The sequence below is a fragment of the Vidua macroura genome, chromosome Z, assembly GCF_024509145.1.
Source record: "Vidua macroura isolate BioBank_ID:100142 chromosome Z, ASM2450914v1, whole genome shotgun sequence".
Lineage (NCBI taxonomy): Eukaryota > Metazoa > Chordata > Aves > Passeriformes > Viduidae > Vidua > Vidua macroura.
Window position 1 is genome coordinate 51,861,513 of NC_071611.1, and position 17,771 is coordinate 51,879,283.

A 17,771-nucleotide genomic window follows, 5' to 3' on the forward strand; every position below is an offset into this window, starting at 1 on the left:
TAGGCTCGCTTTCTGGATGCTTCATCACTGTCTGCATGAAGTCTCAAGCATTCCAAGTGTGAAGCAAATGCTTTCACAAGTATTTTCTGTCTCTGGCAGCCATGGTGTGATCTGAATTGTATTCCACATCTGATGGAACTGTTATTAGTGGTTATTTTTAAAAGTAGAGTTCCACCCTGCTGTACATAACGGTAATCTGCCTTTTTACTAGATGATCAGCTTGGTCTGCATCTTAAAGAGTTGTTTAAACTTGTCTTTTCTGTTTTGAAACATTCTAGATTGTTTAAGTTTCAGCTGGCAAATATTTTATTTTGGATGGTATATAAATCCCTCATTGCTTGAGGAGTGAAGTCCATGGCAAGCAGAGAGTGCTAAAACAGAAGAGTTTTCAAGTTTTTGCCCTGCAGAAGCAGCACGTTCACTGACAGATCTACGGGGAGTGCCCCTGTATAAGTGCAGCCATGAGCTCTGCCCTGGCAGCAGCATCTCTTCTTTTTGTCACTGTGAGAAAGAAGTTAGCATTGCCCTTGGGCTGAAGACAGGTGACAGAAGAGAATGATTACTGTTGTCTTTGACAGCTTCATTAGAGAGGCCAAGAGTTCAGGGGGAACTCCTGCTCATCCCCAGCAGCAGAAAACCCAGGACAAAGCCAAGCAGCAAGGAAGGCATGCTGCAGAGAAAGCACCAGTGTTAACACCTCTGCTTTCCTTGTATGGTAGATAGGGTCTGGATCTAAATGACCTTTGTCTGGGACTTCTCATGAACACCCCTGAAAGAGATGAAAGTGGCTGCGAGTCAACCCATTTTCGGCACAGACAGTTATTTCAGATTTCTGCTGGTATTCAATTGCTCTTTCATGAAAGGATGGGAGTAAGGGAACTGAATGTTAAGAGACTTAGCACCTTTTCTTTTAAACTTCATCGTTGTTGTCCCTTGTTATATAAGCGAAAACCTACAGTCTTTTACAGGGACACTGGAGCATACTGCCTGCCAGAGGTCAAAGGAGTCACATTCTCAGAAATACGCAGGTTGAGTAACCTTCAGAAAAGCATGATAGTGTGCTTTTTTGTGCTTTCAGAGGCTATTTATATGGCAATCTCTAAGCTAAGCAACCAAGGATGTGGTGCTAACACAGTCCAAGCACTACTCTTAGGTGCTTTTAGGTGCCATACTTTTCTTAGCAGAGGTTAAATTTAGAGCAGGAGAGCAGACTGCCAAAGGAAGACTGTTCCTGTAAGGCAGTGGAAACATAAAGATCTGTTCTGTAAGCCAAATCAAACTCACTAAACCCAGGAGCAGATTTAGTGACTAATCCTCTAAGTGGATGAGACTGGGCCCTCATTTGCAGTCATGAGGGTGTAGCTACCTATCCAGGGTTTTACACCAGTGTGTACTGCTGAGAGAAGGAGCTAGCTGAAGATACATCTTTTTCTCCCCCAGATAATGCATGGCAATGTCATTCTTGATTATATGACTTGAAAGAGAGGTTAGATTTCATTAGAGCTCTCTTCTCAATTTGCCTGAAAATTTTAAATCAATGTAGATTCTTATATTCTGATATCTGGTAAATTAGTAAAAAAAAAAAAAAAAAAATTACAGTGAAGCTGCCCCTGGAATCCATCAGCAGCAGTGAAACATTTCCAGTCCTGTTCACTGAATTTCTCATTTGAAGTATGGAAAATACTGTGTTACCACACTGAAATCATATGCAGCAAGACAGCAAGCATCCTAATGGGGAATCCAGAAAAATCTGTGAGAGCCAAAAGGTAGCTACATCCCTTTAAACAATGTCTCATCTTCACAGTGTGGAAATGCAGAATAAAACCTGTATTTTTTGCCTTAGATACCAGCCTCATCTAAATGATTCTTAACAGGTACATGTAGAATTAAGTGCCAAAACCTAGAATTTACCCTTTTGATAATCTGTAAGTATATACTTGCCACAATCAAAACACAGGTGGTTCTTCACTCAGTGCTTCTCCTGTGATGTGCAATGCCACATTTGTCTTCTCCCCTCTGTTTTAGCAATGCCATTTGTAGGTGCCTCCCTGATGGTCTGATAGCCTGAATAATGTCTGAATTACCTTAACACTGCTTGGGTGGTGAGGTGTGCAGGCAACTCAGGTAATAGTGCTGTTCATGTGCAGTCTGTCCAAGGCTGCTTTTGCTTTAAGGCAGTAGTTTGATTTGTTATATTCAGGTGAGGACTAGAAAGGCCTTTCTAACTTGTCCAAAGGCAGGCAGATTTTTCCAAGCAGATTTATCCTAGAGTGGTATTCCCATATCCATAGGGGCTTACCCTGTTGTACACTTCACTTTGGAGCTTGTGCTCTTTGTTTTCTCAGAAAGGCATGGATTCTGCTTCTTAAAACCGTTTTGTGTGACTGATCTTAATGCAATTCCCTCCAAGGATGTCTACCACAGCATAACCAGCTAGCTATAATCAGATAAATGTTAGTATGGCTATGTAAATTAAAAGCACACACAGTTTTCTTGCGGTTGAGGTAGAGCTGGTAACACTTGGTAACACTTTCTCCTACTCAGAGTCTGGTATTAGCATGTTAAATAAAACAAGTTTTATTCCTATTAAGGGAACCGACAGAGGGTAATATTTTTCTTCTAATATTATTAGTTTAATCTTATGTAAGAATCAAGGCAGTCCTTTACATATTAAATTGCATCCACCCAGGCTTCATTTGAAATCTTGTATTGCAACTGGAGCTTATCCAAACATAATACCAGTAACACTTAGTGTCCTTAACAACAAAGGAAAATACAATTAAACAATCTCACGTAACAAAGTTTTTTAACATTTGCTAAACACACTGTATTGTTTGAGCCTAGCGTTCTGACTGTATAGCAGAGTACCACAGAAGTCATATGAATTTCTGTAGGAAAAGTGGGCAGAACAGGGCTTTTTCAACATGGCTGTGAATTATTTTTCTGTGATTGGAAGCTGCAGCTACTAAAAAAACACCCAAGTCCCAAGCACACTAAACATACCTTGCAGAAGCAGACAGAGGAGAGTCCAGCCTTCAAGCCGTGCTTGTAGGGTGCCAGCAGTCCTGCCCTTGCCTCACATGATCTCTTGTATAGAGCCTTCACTTCTGCAGAGGCATCTTCATGTTTCAGGAGACCTGGTGACCTCCAGCTACCCCACATCTGGGACCTGAAAGCCTCACCCAGACCCTTCAGACACAATCCTCTTGCTGTTCAGGGAGAGGTCTGTCCCCGACCTGAAGTCCCAAGTCATTCCTATGAGTAATCAGGGCCCCTAAAGAGAATCCTGAGTTTGGACTAGGGTGTGTAAACAGGTTGCCAAGTATGAGCTAGAGGTATTTTCTTGGACCCATTAGAGCACATTCAGAGGAGGGCCAAGATGATCAGAAGGCTGGAGCAGAGGCTGAGAGCATTGGGCTTGTTCAGCCTGGAGAAAAAATGGCTCTGGGAAGAACTTACAGCAGCTCTCAGTACCAGAAAGGGACCTTCAAGAACACTGAAGAGGGACTTTCTACAAGAGCATGGACTGATAGAAAAAGTGGGAATGGCTTGAAATGGAAAAGGAGTAGATGAATTTTAGAAATTAGGAGGATTTTTTTTACTAAAAGGGTGATGAGGCACTGGAAAGGTTACCCAGAGAAGTTGTGGCTGTCCCATCACTTGAAGTTCATGGACAGGGCCCTGAGCAACCTGATGAAATAGGCGGCATCCCTTCTCATGGTGGGGGGTTAGAACTAGATGTTTAAGGTCCCTTCCAACCCAAGTCTTTCTGGGATTCTATGATTCTTCCCTCTAGTTTTCCACAGACATCTCTTGCCTGCTTTTCTTTGTCCTGCAGTCCCAGGAGACCAGTACCAGGAACCTCTTATCAGCTGCGCTTACATGTTCATTTTCCAGCCAAGCTACCAACACTGATTTGGGACTGAAGGAGTATTTGTTTTCAAGTTAGAGCATAAAGAGTTGTCTAGAACACCAGAAAATAGAAAGAAACACCAAAATTTCCGCTGTGTGTCAGGTTTTTTGGCAACAGGGAAACTCCACAAGGACTACTGTTTGTCTTTATACAGAGATAAGTAATCAGATTGCTTTGGCAACAGCCAAGCTTTTATTCAGACATGAGCTTCACATATCTTTATGAATTTAGAAAACAGTTGGAATGCTGACCATTGGCATTTAATGACTTCCTGTTTTTGTCTAAAATGCTTTCTATAGATAAAAGCCTTAGTTTCTCCCTTTGAAGAGGGGCAGTGCACCATCTCTCTCCTGCAGTTACTAGATCAGGAACAAATTCCATTTTTCTTGTTTTGAGGGATTCAAATAGATACAGATAAATTGCAACAGGATTAAGCTTTTGCTTTTATTTTTGGAATGCATTTTGCACATCCCTCTTTGCAAGTTGTTCCATTACAAGTATGTTCTAAAAGGACTATTCAAACACCTTTGGTTTGCAGATGTCAATAGAGAAACCCTCCTGGTCTCCTCCATTTGCATTAGTACTGGAGTTCTCCTTCAGAGATGTCAGCTGTGGAATACTTGAGAGCAGCTGGATCAGCTGGCCAAAAACCAGTACACGCATTTGCAAGAGTGTACTGATACTGCAAGATACTGCAAGCATCAGGCAGGGAATTACATCAAGTGTTAACCTGGGCTAGAGTTTGGCGAGTTCCCCTGAAATAAGCAGATCACTTCTGGTGGCTTGAACTGGTGCCCAGTTTCGTTTTCTCTTCAGTTCATTTTATTTTGTTATTGGTCCTCCCCAGTCTTTTCTGTCTTTTTGCTGTTTCACACTGCCAAAGCTTTAGATGCTACAGGGATACAAAAGTGCTTGGAGACCGTGTAGTATTGGAAACGCTGACATCTGGTGCCAAGCTCTGTGGAAGGATCACCTGGTGGTGTCCAGGTGGGAAGACATGCAGCAGATAGGATCTCCAGAAGGAAAGCCAAGAGTCCAAGTGTCAGTGTACCCTGCCTCCAGCACGTGCCAGTAAGCACTCGGGGTAGTAAGCACAAGGTGCTGCAGAGAGTGAGCTCACAAAGATTTCCACAGCTGTCACTTGGGAGTCTGGCTGAGGGGAAACCTGCTCTTCATGACCTCTGGTCTGGATTTACAAAGTGAAGCAGGAAGAGAAGATGAAAGGTGTTGACTCACCCTGAGACAAGGGAAGGTATGATCCCTGAGATAAGGGAAGGTATGATCACTGTAGATGCAGCCCTACTGACCACAGGCATTTTGGGTCTGCGTATCTCCATGCTGTTCAGAGATAGTGGTCATGCAGCTAGTGATGCCAATGGAATTATTGGCTAATGGTTGTTGTCAGCTCCCTGTGTAACACCATAATAGGTCAGATGTTTCTTCAGTTGACCCTCTGTGTAGCAGGTATAGGTGCCAAAGTGTGTCTGATTTAAAAGAAAGGCTTTGACCTAAAGATTTCACCAAGATATTTGTGTGATGATGTGAGTACTGGAAGAGAGCAGGTAGAGCAGAGGCCAGCCTGTAGCAAAGGAGTCTAGGTGCCAGCAGAAGTGTCATTGGTAGTCAAGATGGTGTGTCCCCCTAGAAAGAGTTTTCTACTTTATTTTTTCTGAAATGAAAAAAGGTGATGAGGATTGGATGCATGAACAGACACATGTGAAATACTAAATATTAAGGCCCAGAAAGAGGTGATGCTAACATATCTAACAAAAACAAACAAACAGTAACCCCAAAAGCACAAAACAAGCATGCAAACGTAAACCAGTGTCAAGATTACAGTTAACATCACAAACATTAGTCATCTTTTCATCTCACATCCAAAATTTACAAACTAAAGTCTTATAAGAAAAGATTTACAAATTTTTGCAGAAGATAAACATAAAACTCAAACAGGTATTGTACTTCTATCTTATCTCTTCACTAGTTACATTAAACAACACAGTCTTACCAATAATTCAACCAAGAGAAAATGTTTAAAAGACTCTAGCCAATATGTCAAGTCTAAATACCATTTATTTAACTCATTCAAAACCAAAAAAAAAAAAACATTCTCCACATATTTAATCAATTTACCAGTTAACAAATAACCAATTCAAAAAAATATCCCTTTAAAATTATCACAACTCATTTTAAATCCAGTAAATATTTAAAGTGTTTAAACCAAATTTCTCCCTAAAGCTCTTCGTAAACCTCAAGGCTTACAAAGGACAGGACTTCACTCTTTGGGGTCAAGGCTTGCTGCTCCTCCCAGCCCAGCCAGATTACAGGCAGAGCCCCAAGGCTGCTTTCATGTTAAGTCATTAACATGTTTTAAACCAAACAAATGTGTGAAGATGGAAGCAGATGGGTTCCTCAGAAGAGGGATGGTTTGTTGACAAAGATAGCCATGCCTTAAGCATCAAAAAATTCTGTCCACCTTCAAAGGTGAAGACAGATGTTTGAAGCAGACACATTCTGAATTCCTGCTGAGAAGAGGAGCAAGACGTTTTTAAGCAAGATGTGATTTCTCTATTCCTACACAATCCAGCCATTATTTTGTACAAAGTCTGGCTAAACTTGCTAGCTGAAATTCCCAGGAAAGATTCAGCAAGAGGTTGGATTATGCACATGCAGTTCGCTGTGGAAAAGGTAGGAAATAGGGATCTGATGCAATACTAGCATAACCTGTTTATTCCAAAATCCCTTTACAAATCATGGGTACAGTAGACTGAAAAATCTCCTAAACCTGTCAGTTACAGAAATTCATGTGGAGTTAAGATTTTGATAAAGCTGAGGATAGGGTTTTATCTATAACTTGCACATTTAGAGCTGCTCAGCTCCCGGGAGACTAGAACACGGATCCCTAGGGATGGGGCATATATAGTGTTATGAAAGACAAGCTGGTGGCTTGTATCACCCAGCTCCTTTCATATGCTCTCTAGTTGGTATTCTCTCTTATGTGCTCATATCCTCTTGCTTCAAATCATCTGAGAGAAGTATATGTAAGATGGTGTTGCATGAATATTAATGTAGATTTTATTTACCTCTGCATTGTTTCTCATTTCCTGTTTTACACTGCTATCCCATCTTTCCTTCTGAAGATATTTCCTTTTTCTTTCACACACAGCCTCACCAGATGAATGTTTGGCTTGAAACACAAAGGCACCCTTAGTGTTAAAGTCTCCCAGAGGCACGTCAGAGAAGGCAGCATTTTACAATCAATCAAAAACTGCAGGAGTGTGCTATAAATCTCTCACTCTTTCAGAATTCAAATAGCTTTCTTAAATAAAGACTTGAGTAAATTAAGCTGTTCTGATAGCACCTTTTGCAACATGGCCATTCTTAGCAGTACCCTGTAGGTAGCTCACCCCACCTGGGGTATTTTTCAAGGACTTCCCTTCACTGTCATCCTCCTCAAGTATTTTGGAGTCTGTGGATGGAGAGGCAAGCCTTTCATATATAAAGTTCTTCAGAATTTGTCAAGTTTAGCACACAATTATTTAAATCTATTAATCTAATCCAAATGTGGTAGTCACATTTTATTTCTTCGCATGAAAATTCCATGGGTCGAGGCAAACATTACCCCATGTTAATTAATTCCAGCAGAAAATGCAAAAAACAACAACAGTGTTTTCATACACCAAGACCTATTAGCTATATTGTAATAGTGTTGTGTCAAAATTGGGAAAAATTAGGTCACACTAGAGTTAGAAGAATCACTCCTACAGTCTGTATGTTTACAGCATGATAAATGCTCTTCATGATCTTTGGCATCTATAATCATTCATTTTAGATTTCATGCTGTCGTGTTTGTGTCAGGGGAAAACAATACACAGCTGTAAATAGGCACTATTGCTTGCAGTATTTATCTCTGTTCATGCTGTGCACAAGATAATGCTCAGTGTGATAAGGAGGACTATTGATACAGTTTACAGATGGCTAGGACATGAAGAAGTGTAATTGTGTTGCAGCTGATGAGCTTGCACCTCAGCTAGCATAGCAAATGGCTTTCCCTGACGAGGGTGGGAATATATCAGAATGTAAAAAATGCCAGGCACTTCTGCAGCCCTTCTTGGCTATGGTTTTATTAATTAGAACAAATAATTCTCCCAGAGCATTGCTTTTAGCCTGCACCAAGTGCAGAATGACTCTTCTCCCTGTTGGTAGCTGTGATAATGGTGATAGCAGTGATATTAAATGTCCTTTCCTCTCTCAGTCACCGTTGTCCCAGAGGAAGAGGGGGTGCAGCTGCCTGTCACAAGTACCACTCTGAGGGCTGGAGGGGATTTGGAGAGGACAGCAGATGGCCAAGAGTAGGAGGGCAACAGCAGCAGATTATAAATGTTGCTGTAGTTCAGGATCTTGGATCTTTTTTGTCTGTCTTTGATATGCTAGTTCCTTTTCCTATTCCTGTAGTCTTAAAAAAAACTCCAAATACAGGAGAGGTTTTTTTTTTTTTCCTTCTCTCACTCACTAAAAGAGGCCCTTTCAATATTTTTCCTCTCCACATAGACTGAGGAATTTGCAGGGTGAGTGTGAGACCATGCCAGATATCAGGGTTAACACACAAGATGAATAGAAGAGAGCACATGAAAGAGTTTACAGTGTGGTTAAAGTAGAGAAGAAGGGTGTTTCAGAATAGGTGTGCATTGACAAGAGCTACCTCCCTCTGGAACCTCTGAAGGACAGCAGTGTGTGACTTGGCAGAAGCAGAAGTCTTTCTTTTATTTTGGTCTTTTGAGTTAGAGGAAAACAAATGTTCTCAGAATAAACACAGACATAGGCTCTTCAAGGCAAAAGACAAAACAAAAAAAAAAACAAAACAAAAAAAAACAAACAAACAAACCAAAAACCAAAAACAAAAAAAAAAAAAAACAAAAAACAAAAAAAAAAAAAAAAAAAAAAAAAAAAAAACACAAAAAAAAAAAAACAAAAAAAAAAACCACTAAGAGTGGTGCTTAGGAAACACTTTGCCTGCTAACACAAGAAGTTTCATAAGTAGCCATCCAGTCTGTTATCCTAGTAATGAGTGACTAGCTCATCAGTGTTTATTCTTGTGTACCTTATTTCTTTTCTGCTGCTGGTTTTTGGAGTTGTTTTCTCTTTTGTTCTTGTACTCACTGATTTTTGTGTGATTTATCATTTATCATATGGTTTCATATGCCTACTGCCTACAGTAGTTTTTACTCTCTTGCAATCAAGCCTTGCTGTGAGGCCTTGTCTCGTTTACCCAAGGGTATCCAACAACCAGCTACCATGGAAACATAATCTGCACTCATGCACCAGACAAGGGTTCAAGACAGGTGAGATGTAGTCATATCACGGACATTGGAAAGCATCCAGTACACTTCTACCACAGCTCTGCAAGACAGATAATGCACAAGGAGTCGGAGTTTCATTTCTTATTGGGATGAGAGGTATCACACCTCAGCAGAAAATTAGATTAGGTCATAAATGCTTTTTTGTAACTAATTCCTGCTATAAAACAGTCTGTAGGGACCCTTCAATCTTTTAAGATGTGCTATTTCTCTGGTTCCCTCAAGCTTTCCTGTGTAATGGCTAGCCATTCACCCCGATGGACATTCAGCATGATGGGCATTTCTTCTTCACCCAACCCTCTGTGGCCTGACCTTCAGGACCGACCTTGGTCATGCTCCATGGGAATGTTCCTTCTGCTGAAACTGAAGAGCTCATTTAGCTTCTTGCAGTGCCGTTGCCTTTGAAGGACTGCCAGGGCTGGAGGTAATATCTCAAGGTGCTCACTGTCCAGGGAACAGTGCTCTTCAGCCACCCAAAGTCATAAAGTCTGGACTTTTTTCCAAGTACATTGGGCTCTCATAGTACTGTGGTATGACTGTGGCATTTCCACAAAGATTCAAGTCACTGAATGCAACAGATCTGCTTTGTATGTCATTGTAATTTAGGTTTGACCAAGTTTGTAAAATGATAAGATGCTCCTGGAAATTACTAACAATGTACTTTAGACTGCTCTGAGTTCTGATTCTGAGCAGAAAAACATCGATATTTTGGTGTATGCTTAAGTCTTTCCAGTATATGGCAGCAGGAAGCTTTTGGATATCACTGTTTTATTAAATGTGGTATTTTTACATCTTCATTCTTGGTGAAGTTAATTCACAACAGATTTCTGGGAGGGGAAGAATTTAATATCACTTCCAGCTTACTTCTACAAATATTCTAAGAGGAAAAAAAAAAAGAATCAATCATTGTTTTGCTTGCAGAAAAAGAATTCCATGTTTAACAGATGAAGTTTCCTAAATCTGAAGTATTAAGAGCCTGACATTTATGTTTTCCTCTGTACCTAACTCGAACACATCCTTACTGTGAGTGATGCTTCTCAGTATTTTTCCAGTGTACCTAGAGTTAAATAAAAAGTGAACAAACCTGAGGCATTGTCACCATTTACAAGCATTTAATAAGCTGCCAGAGCCATTAGCATGGGGGGATGTTTTGCTAGGAGCAGAAGGGTAATAATTAGCACAGTGGTGACTTCCTTCCAGAGCTGGGTGGGAATGCAAATTTTGTTTTTATCATTTTTCAATGTAACTTGAGCTGCACAAAGCAATTAGTTGGTTGCACAACCACAGTCCACTTTTTCTTGAGAGCAGCCAATCAAGCCTCAGCACATAGGTTATCAGACCTGTCTGAGATACTGAGGAGCCCAGAGAGGCTCAGGAACTCCATCTGAGACAAGTGTTCAGTGCAGTGGGCTGCATGTGGATTTTTCTGGATGACTTTGGGGCTTTCTCAGGAGCAAATTCCTGTCTGCCTCACCACAGAGCTTTTTGTTGCTGTTTCTAACATATCAAAAATTATGCCAACAGAATGTTCTGTTGTTCCTTAGAAACAGATTAAAAAAAAAAAATTGGAAAATTGGAAGCCTTCAATTGCAACTTTGAACAATGCTATGAGAGCTTTCCTGCTAGCTCCATTGTTTCCACATTGGACTTTTCTGCTAGAGGCCTGGTGAGGATGCTGTCATTGTCTTTTGTCCTTCAGTGTAGATCCCATGACTTGCAGTGTTTCCATCTCTGATGTTGTTCTCCCAAGGCAGCCTATAGTGAAGAAAATCCATGCTTAAGTTAGAACAAAGTCCACTGCTGCCATACTAGCTAGGAGGCTAAGCACAACAAGCACAATTTCAACAGTGAGTGGTTGAATTTGAATTAATTACTTCGTTTCTGCAAAAAGCAGCTCAGCAGAGCTTTTCTGTGCACGGGGGCAGATTCTATCAGCGTGGACAATACTGCAAATAAAGAGATTCAGTTTTCTACTCTTATGGCAACAGGTACAAGGAAGGGACAAAGGCCTGTAGTTCTTTGCATGGTTTTCAAGTACTCTATTCTAGGACTGCTGAAATCCAAAAGAGCTGCAAAAAGACAAAAGCTATGAAGTGGGTTCATATGTTTGATGCCCCCTCATTGTGGGAGAGTTTCATCCCCATGCTGTCAAATTGCTGCCAGAAACCCTAACAAAATCATTTCGTGAAAGGGCTCGATGCTTTGACCTGGTAGCTGGCAATTCAGCCCCCAGCTTTTTTCCATTGGTGAGCTTTGTTGGTCAGCAAAGCAATAGGCATTGAGTGGCACCATTAGTTGCAAGCAAACTCAGTTTAGGGATGCTTTTTGATGTGTAAAAAGACTGTGTGTGTAGCTTCCTGGTTGGTAACCAATGTCTGTCACCTGGCATATATTGCAGGCTTGCAGACCCCTTTGGAAAATCTTCTCCTATGTGATCTAGGTGGGTTTGCTGTCCAAACTGCACAGCTTACAGTTGTCACTGCCCAAGCTGGAAATTGCTGGCACCTTTTTGGCAGGCATGGCAAAGTGTGCCTGGTGTAGGAACTGATTTAGGTGCTAGTACTGCAAGAGACCATCACTGTAATAAAAACAGGAGCAGTATGTACACAAATACCACAGTGACAGGAGAACCAGTTTGAAAACAGTGCTCTCAGAGTAGTGCTGGGAAGTCCTTATTGCTGCTGCCTGTGGTAATCCTGCTCAGTGATGATAAGACATTGGTTTCCACCTCAGTAAAGCAGCCTGGAAAATCTCAGGAACCCTGTCTTTGTTCTGACATATTGGTGTGTAAAGGTTTCCCCAGCGTAGCTTATATTTAAAGCCTGTCTCACCCTGAAAGGAGTTACAATCTTCCTTTAATTCGGTACTCCCAATAAAGTACAAAGCATTTGATTTAATTTCTGCATTGAGCTCTAAATTTTGTTCCAGGCTTTGTTCTCCTCAGAGCTAAGAAAACAGAAAAAGTATGGGGGAAGCATTTTAATCGGTGTAAGACTCTGTGGCTTTGACAGTATTGAAGCCTGATGAACCTCTGAATTTTGATTCAATAGAGCCCTAAGAAAAGAAGTAGATCCATTGAAGGACTGCATTTCAGTGCAAGAAGGATGTGTGTTTAGGACTTTCCATTACATAATGAGGCTGAAATGGGTTAACAAGACCCAGGCTTTCTTTTTCTTGAGAATTGCTGCCTGCACCACTCCTTTTCTATTACTCATGCTTCAGTCACAGCACTCACAGAAAGGTTTTCTTTGTTGTTATTAGTTTGAGAAGTAAATTGCAGTATTGTTTCTTCTGATCAAGAGATTGATTAGTCAGAGGTCTCTAGCTGAAGGGAAAAAATGTTCCTCATTATCAACTTTAAATGTAAACGTATTTGCCAAGCAGAGTTTCAGATGGTGGGGCTGGGGCTTGGGGGTGTGTCTTGCTCTTTTGATGTGCTGCCCATAACCATTTACAGATCTTTGAAAGGCATCCCTCTCCTCGGGTCAGTGAAAAGAGTGTGGGAGCAATGCTCCTGAAAGAGAAAATTTACCATTGCTGCTTCTGTCTGGATGGTTCTTGTGGTGTTTTGACAAGTAATGGTGCATTAGTATATTTGTAGACTTTGTGTTTTGTCCATTCTTTCTCTTTCTAGGCGCTTTCATAATCTGCTGGACCCCAGGATTAGTCTTGCTGCTCCTTGATGTTTGCTGTCCCCAGTGCAATGTCCTGGCCTATGAAAAATTCTTCCTGCTCCTGGCAGAGTTCAACTCTGCCATGAACCCCATAATATACTCCTACCGGGACAAGGAAATGAGTGCGACGTTCAAGCAGATCCTGTGCTGCCAGCGCAGTGAGAGCACCAATGGCCCCACCGAAGGCTCGGATCGGTCGGCCTCCTCCCTCAACCACACCATCTTGGCTGGCGTCCACAGCAACGACCACTCCGTGGTGTGAAACCTCAGCTAGCTGTGTGACCAACAAAGAGCAGCATGCAACGCTGCGGGTGGGGCAGGTGCGTGGCCCCAGGGAAGGTAACCCACTCATGTTTTCTCAAACACTAATGGACTACAAGTGCATCTTTTCCAGAGGGCCTGACATACCAGCGCAGACTGTCCTGTCCACAGGATTGGCCATGCTGCAAAGCCTTTGATTTCTACTTTGAAAATGTAGAACATAATTGCTTTGTAGAAGAGGCCATCAATAGCCCATGGAAAGCCTTGCTGAGACTTTGTTGGACTTTGCTGCATCTTGGTGCCAGTCTGAATCAACTCTGATTAATTAAGCTTACACTTGCTTCACTGCATTTACATGTAGCCACTTAGTATTTTTAAAAAGGGAGTAAAGGGGATAAAAATATGCCTATCATTTAATAGACATGTAATATGTATCACCATCAGCATGCTTGTGATGAACATTTTCTGTGCAGGGAGTAAAACTGTGCTCTAGTCTTTGTATCCTTAGCCACACTGTCATAACTACAGTAAAAAGAAAAGTATTTTTTTCTAACACAGGCAAGAGGAAGATGAGGAAACTGACTCTTCTTACCTTCATTACTGGTTTAGAGAATGCATGTTCTGTGTGTATGCAGATTGTTTTAATTATGAAAAAAAAAAGCTCTTTGTAAAGTCTGCTGGAAAGTAGAAAAACATAGACTGTATTCCAGTGTTTGTTTAGATTATGAAATAAACAGTACTTTAGTCATAATGTATATAAGGTTCTTCTTTGAAGTACAGTATGGAATTTGTAACATGTGAGAGGTACCAAGTTTTTTATGGATAAGTTCTTAAAGTAGGACACATCCCTAAGGCTCTTAAAGGGCTACAGTCAGGTTGCTAGATTGCAAAAATTGTATTTATGGCATATTCTTGGAATGCTTTTCTTGTTCATGGCAAAAAGCACATGCATTTTTAATGGCAAAAAAGGAAAGGTATGTGTTTATGGAACTTTTCCTGTAATTGAAAACAAAACACCTTCTGCATTTTTGCACTGAGAAGTATTTGTAGGGTACCATTCAAATGATGCCCCCTTCATTTCAAAAGCAGTGGGCTACTAAGAGCCAAGGCACAATTTTATTTTGTAAAGTTGACACTTTACAAGATAGTCATCCATTCCAAATAACTGGATCATATTACAGATAATAACCCCACATGTACACTGTTATAAATACCTAAGCTAACAGGTGGTTTTTTTTCATATGAGACTGTTTTGAAGAGAAATGTAACTCATATGAATATCAGTTACCAAGAATCACTGATAGTAAACAAAAGTCATTAAGAGGGGTAAATGTGAGCAAAGATGAGATCCTGCTGATAAAAAACTTGGGACCTCTTTCCAGGAAACTGTGTGTTATCCTAACAAAGTAAAAATATATCAACAGTAAATTCCTGGTGCTGTTCTCATCATTGTAATTTGTCTCTATAGCAAAAAGAAAAAAACAAACAAAACAAAACAAAACAAAACAAAACAAAAAAAAAAAAAAAAAAAAAAAAAAAAAAAAAAAAGGGAAAAAAAACCCAAGAAAAATCCCCCACACTCACAAAGAAAAAAAATAACCCCAGGAAACTAAACAAAAAACCTAGAGATATATATCCTTCATTGTACCATACTGGAATGTAACTTAAGGGATGATATTCTCCCATTTGGACAGGGAAAAAATGGAGGGTAGAGGGTGAGCTCAGCAAAATCCAGTGTTTCCAGCATCTCTTGCTTTGAGGAGATGCTTGGATTTTATGCTTCCAAGCAAAAAAGTTGCTTGGAATAGGCAGTTCCTTGCTGAGAGAGGGAAAAGAAACAAGTGAACAAATCCTGCCTCCACTGAATGAAGTGAAAGTTATGATGCTGCTTTCAGTAAAAATGAAATCCACCTGAACTGTCAATCTAGTTTTGTGTGGACACTGTGGAAGGTGGAATAGGCAGAGAGAATAAATATTACATTGTCAGCCAGTTGACCAAGGTTTTGAATATACCCACTTGCTTTGAATAAAACCGGTCTTTTTTCTGACTGTATTTGAGAGCAAGTGAATGTACAGGTTGGTTTGGTTTTATTCATAGAACTGTACTGAGAAACAGAACAGGCTGTATGAACTTTTTCATTTAAAAGCATCTGCTTGCTAATCCACTCATATTTTTTCCTTAGTGCCTGTTTGATACTTGAACCTAGTGCAGGTAAGCAGAAGAAAGGAGAGGATAAGACTGCCTCCAAAGACAGGGGACATCTGACTGAAAAATAATTTCTTTTTCCCAAGAGTGCTTTCTTTCTTGGATCCAGCAAGAGCACTTTTTCCTGTCCCTAACATCCCCACAAAAGTAGATCACAGACACTTTAATATAGGATTTTGGGGTTTTTGGGCTGGGGTGGTTGCCCTTTCCAAGTGTTCTTTCCACTGCTATTTGCATGCTTTTATTGAATCTCATCTGCATAGGGTGGGAGGATGATGTTACAAAATAGCAGCAAATCGTTCACTTTAACCTGCTGGAAGTCTGGTGGGTTTTGAGAAGCCATGGGTGAATAACTTGAAAGCAGGAGTGGTGTGGTTGTTTGAACATGGGTGGGTCCAAAGGCCTCTTGTGAAGACAGATGCCCAAGAAGGTTTTCTGTCATCATTGTGATTGTGACAGAGGGCATTCTTGTTGTCCAGGTACATAGTTCAACCCAAGGAGGCACTCAACAGTTCAAGAAGGTGAACCTTTTGAACTCTTAGTAGCAGGTAAATTTCAGTTGTCAGATATATTAATCCAGGAGCATGTCTGACAACAGGTGGCTTTTCTTCTAAAAGGTGAAGTGCAATGTTTCAGATCAAATGCAACAGGAGGAACATTGCTTATGCAATTCTGCTAGAGGAATTCACTGAGCATATGGCTGCTATATAACAATTTGATTAGTGCTTTGTGTTGTTGACATGTTGTTCCCATATTCTTAAGAAATCTGATCTGTGAATTGAGTGGGTCTTTGCAAGCTAATGAAATTAAAGCACCAGTGAGCAAAGAGAATAAAAACCAGAGCCTGGAATAGAAGGATTCATTTGCTGTGTTCCTTAGAATAATTCCCAGCCATTTGTTGTCATCTCAGATTTTTTTTAAGTTTTGCTCTTCAATTCAGATTTTTCCAGCCTCATTGTGCAGTTGTAGAACTCACGTCTGCTATGTGAAAACATGGTCCAAAGTACTTAGTGAAAAAGATTGCCCCACTTATTTTTACTTATCTCAAATTCTTCAAAAGAAGACTCTAGAAGACTTCTTAAAATACCAACGATCCTCCCACAGTCATTAAAATTCTTTTGTTGCTGATTGCCTCTGGTCCAAGTAAATCCTCTTGAAGTTCAAATCTAATGGTGTTTGTGTCAGCAATTGTAGTGATGGGAAGTTGTGTATTAAAAGGAATATCATTTGCAGATCAAGAAAAATGTGTTTTCTACTTCATGTATTTCCAGTGGCAGTATAAACCTGAAAAGCAATTAAAAATACGGCCTTTGGATTTTAATTCCCTGTTGCTGTGATATATACAGAAGCTAGGTAACTCATTGGTCAGAAAAAGAGCAACTTTTTATAAACAATTGGAAATACATTCTATGTATGTTTGACACATTGATTTCCTTGTCAGTACCTTTTTTTGTTCTGAGTTTTCTGGGATCCCTTGGCAGCTTCAGGCTGGCTTCTGCCTGAGATACTAAAAACTGGACAGATAGAAGAGAGAGCAGACAAAAAAAAAAAAGGCTTTTTAAGTGATTCCTAAAATTAAGCATACCTCTCTGTCCATAGTGCACCAGTAATGGAATTTCTGTACATAGTTGCCACATTTTTTTTTTTAGCTCTGCCTTTGCCAAATAGTCACAGCTGTAGCAGCATTTAAACAATCAGGCAACAAAGGCTCAGAGTAGGCCACTTGGTGAAAGGGAAAGGGCAGGCCTGCTATCTTCATGGGGCAAACTAAGCCTGAGTAACTTGGATGCCAAAGAGGAAAGGATATGTCTTATGTCGTGTTTTAGTTCTCCTTCCTCTGCTAAGTAACTTCTGAAAATCAACATAAATTTGTTTGGATTGCACTGAAATTAAACTTTTCAGGTCACTCCATGGACTACCTTTTGGTCTGTAGTAGTGTGGTGGGCAGAGGTTTAACCATGGCTAGTCTGGGTCCCAAGGAGCAGTGTGTCAGGGGAAACTGAAGTGGGCTTTGCTTCTCAAGTAGGTTTTGTAGCTTTTTCTGACCTTTGTGTTGCTCCAGAAGTATGCTACCAGATACCATACTTAACTACTGTAAAGCCATCTAGAGTTTCTGTCTGTAACACTGCTGCAGCCGGATCTGTCTGCAGTGGGTATCCACAGACAAAAACCATGCAGATTTTTCTGTGAAAGAAATAAAAGTCCACCTTATAGATTGGTTTTACCAGGTGGGATTAAGAACACTACCAAATGGAGAGCCTTTGATGCAAACACCCCTGGTCTGTCTTTCAGTATGTGTGAATCAAGGTGATGCAAAACAGAGTGTGCAAAGGTATTTCTCTAGGGCATTGTCCCCAACC

At 40.5% G+C, this 17,771-nt stretch overlaps 1 protein-coding gene across 3 annotated transcripts in view; it reads left to right on the forward strand.

Annotated features, from left to right (window-relative positions):
• LPAR1 (lysophosphatidic acid receptor 1) overlaps positions 1–17,771 on the forward strand; it is a 114,021-nt gene that overhangs the window by 56,658 nt on the left and 39,592 nt on the right. For 2 of the 3 annotated variants that reach the window (XM_054003036.1, XM_054003037.1), the window contains exon 4: positions 12,905–14,633. The exons of the other annotated variant lie outside the window; for it this stretch is intronic. In XM_054003036.1, coding sequence (XP_053859011.1) covers positions 12,905–13,206 — 302 coding nt within the window. In that variant the 3' untranslated portion in view covers positions 13,207–14,633. Of the gene's footprint in view, positions 1–12,904; positions 14,634–17,771 lie in introns of those variants that run through there. 3 annotated transcript variants of the gene reach the window in all.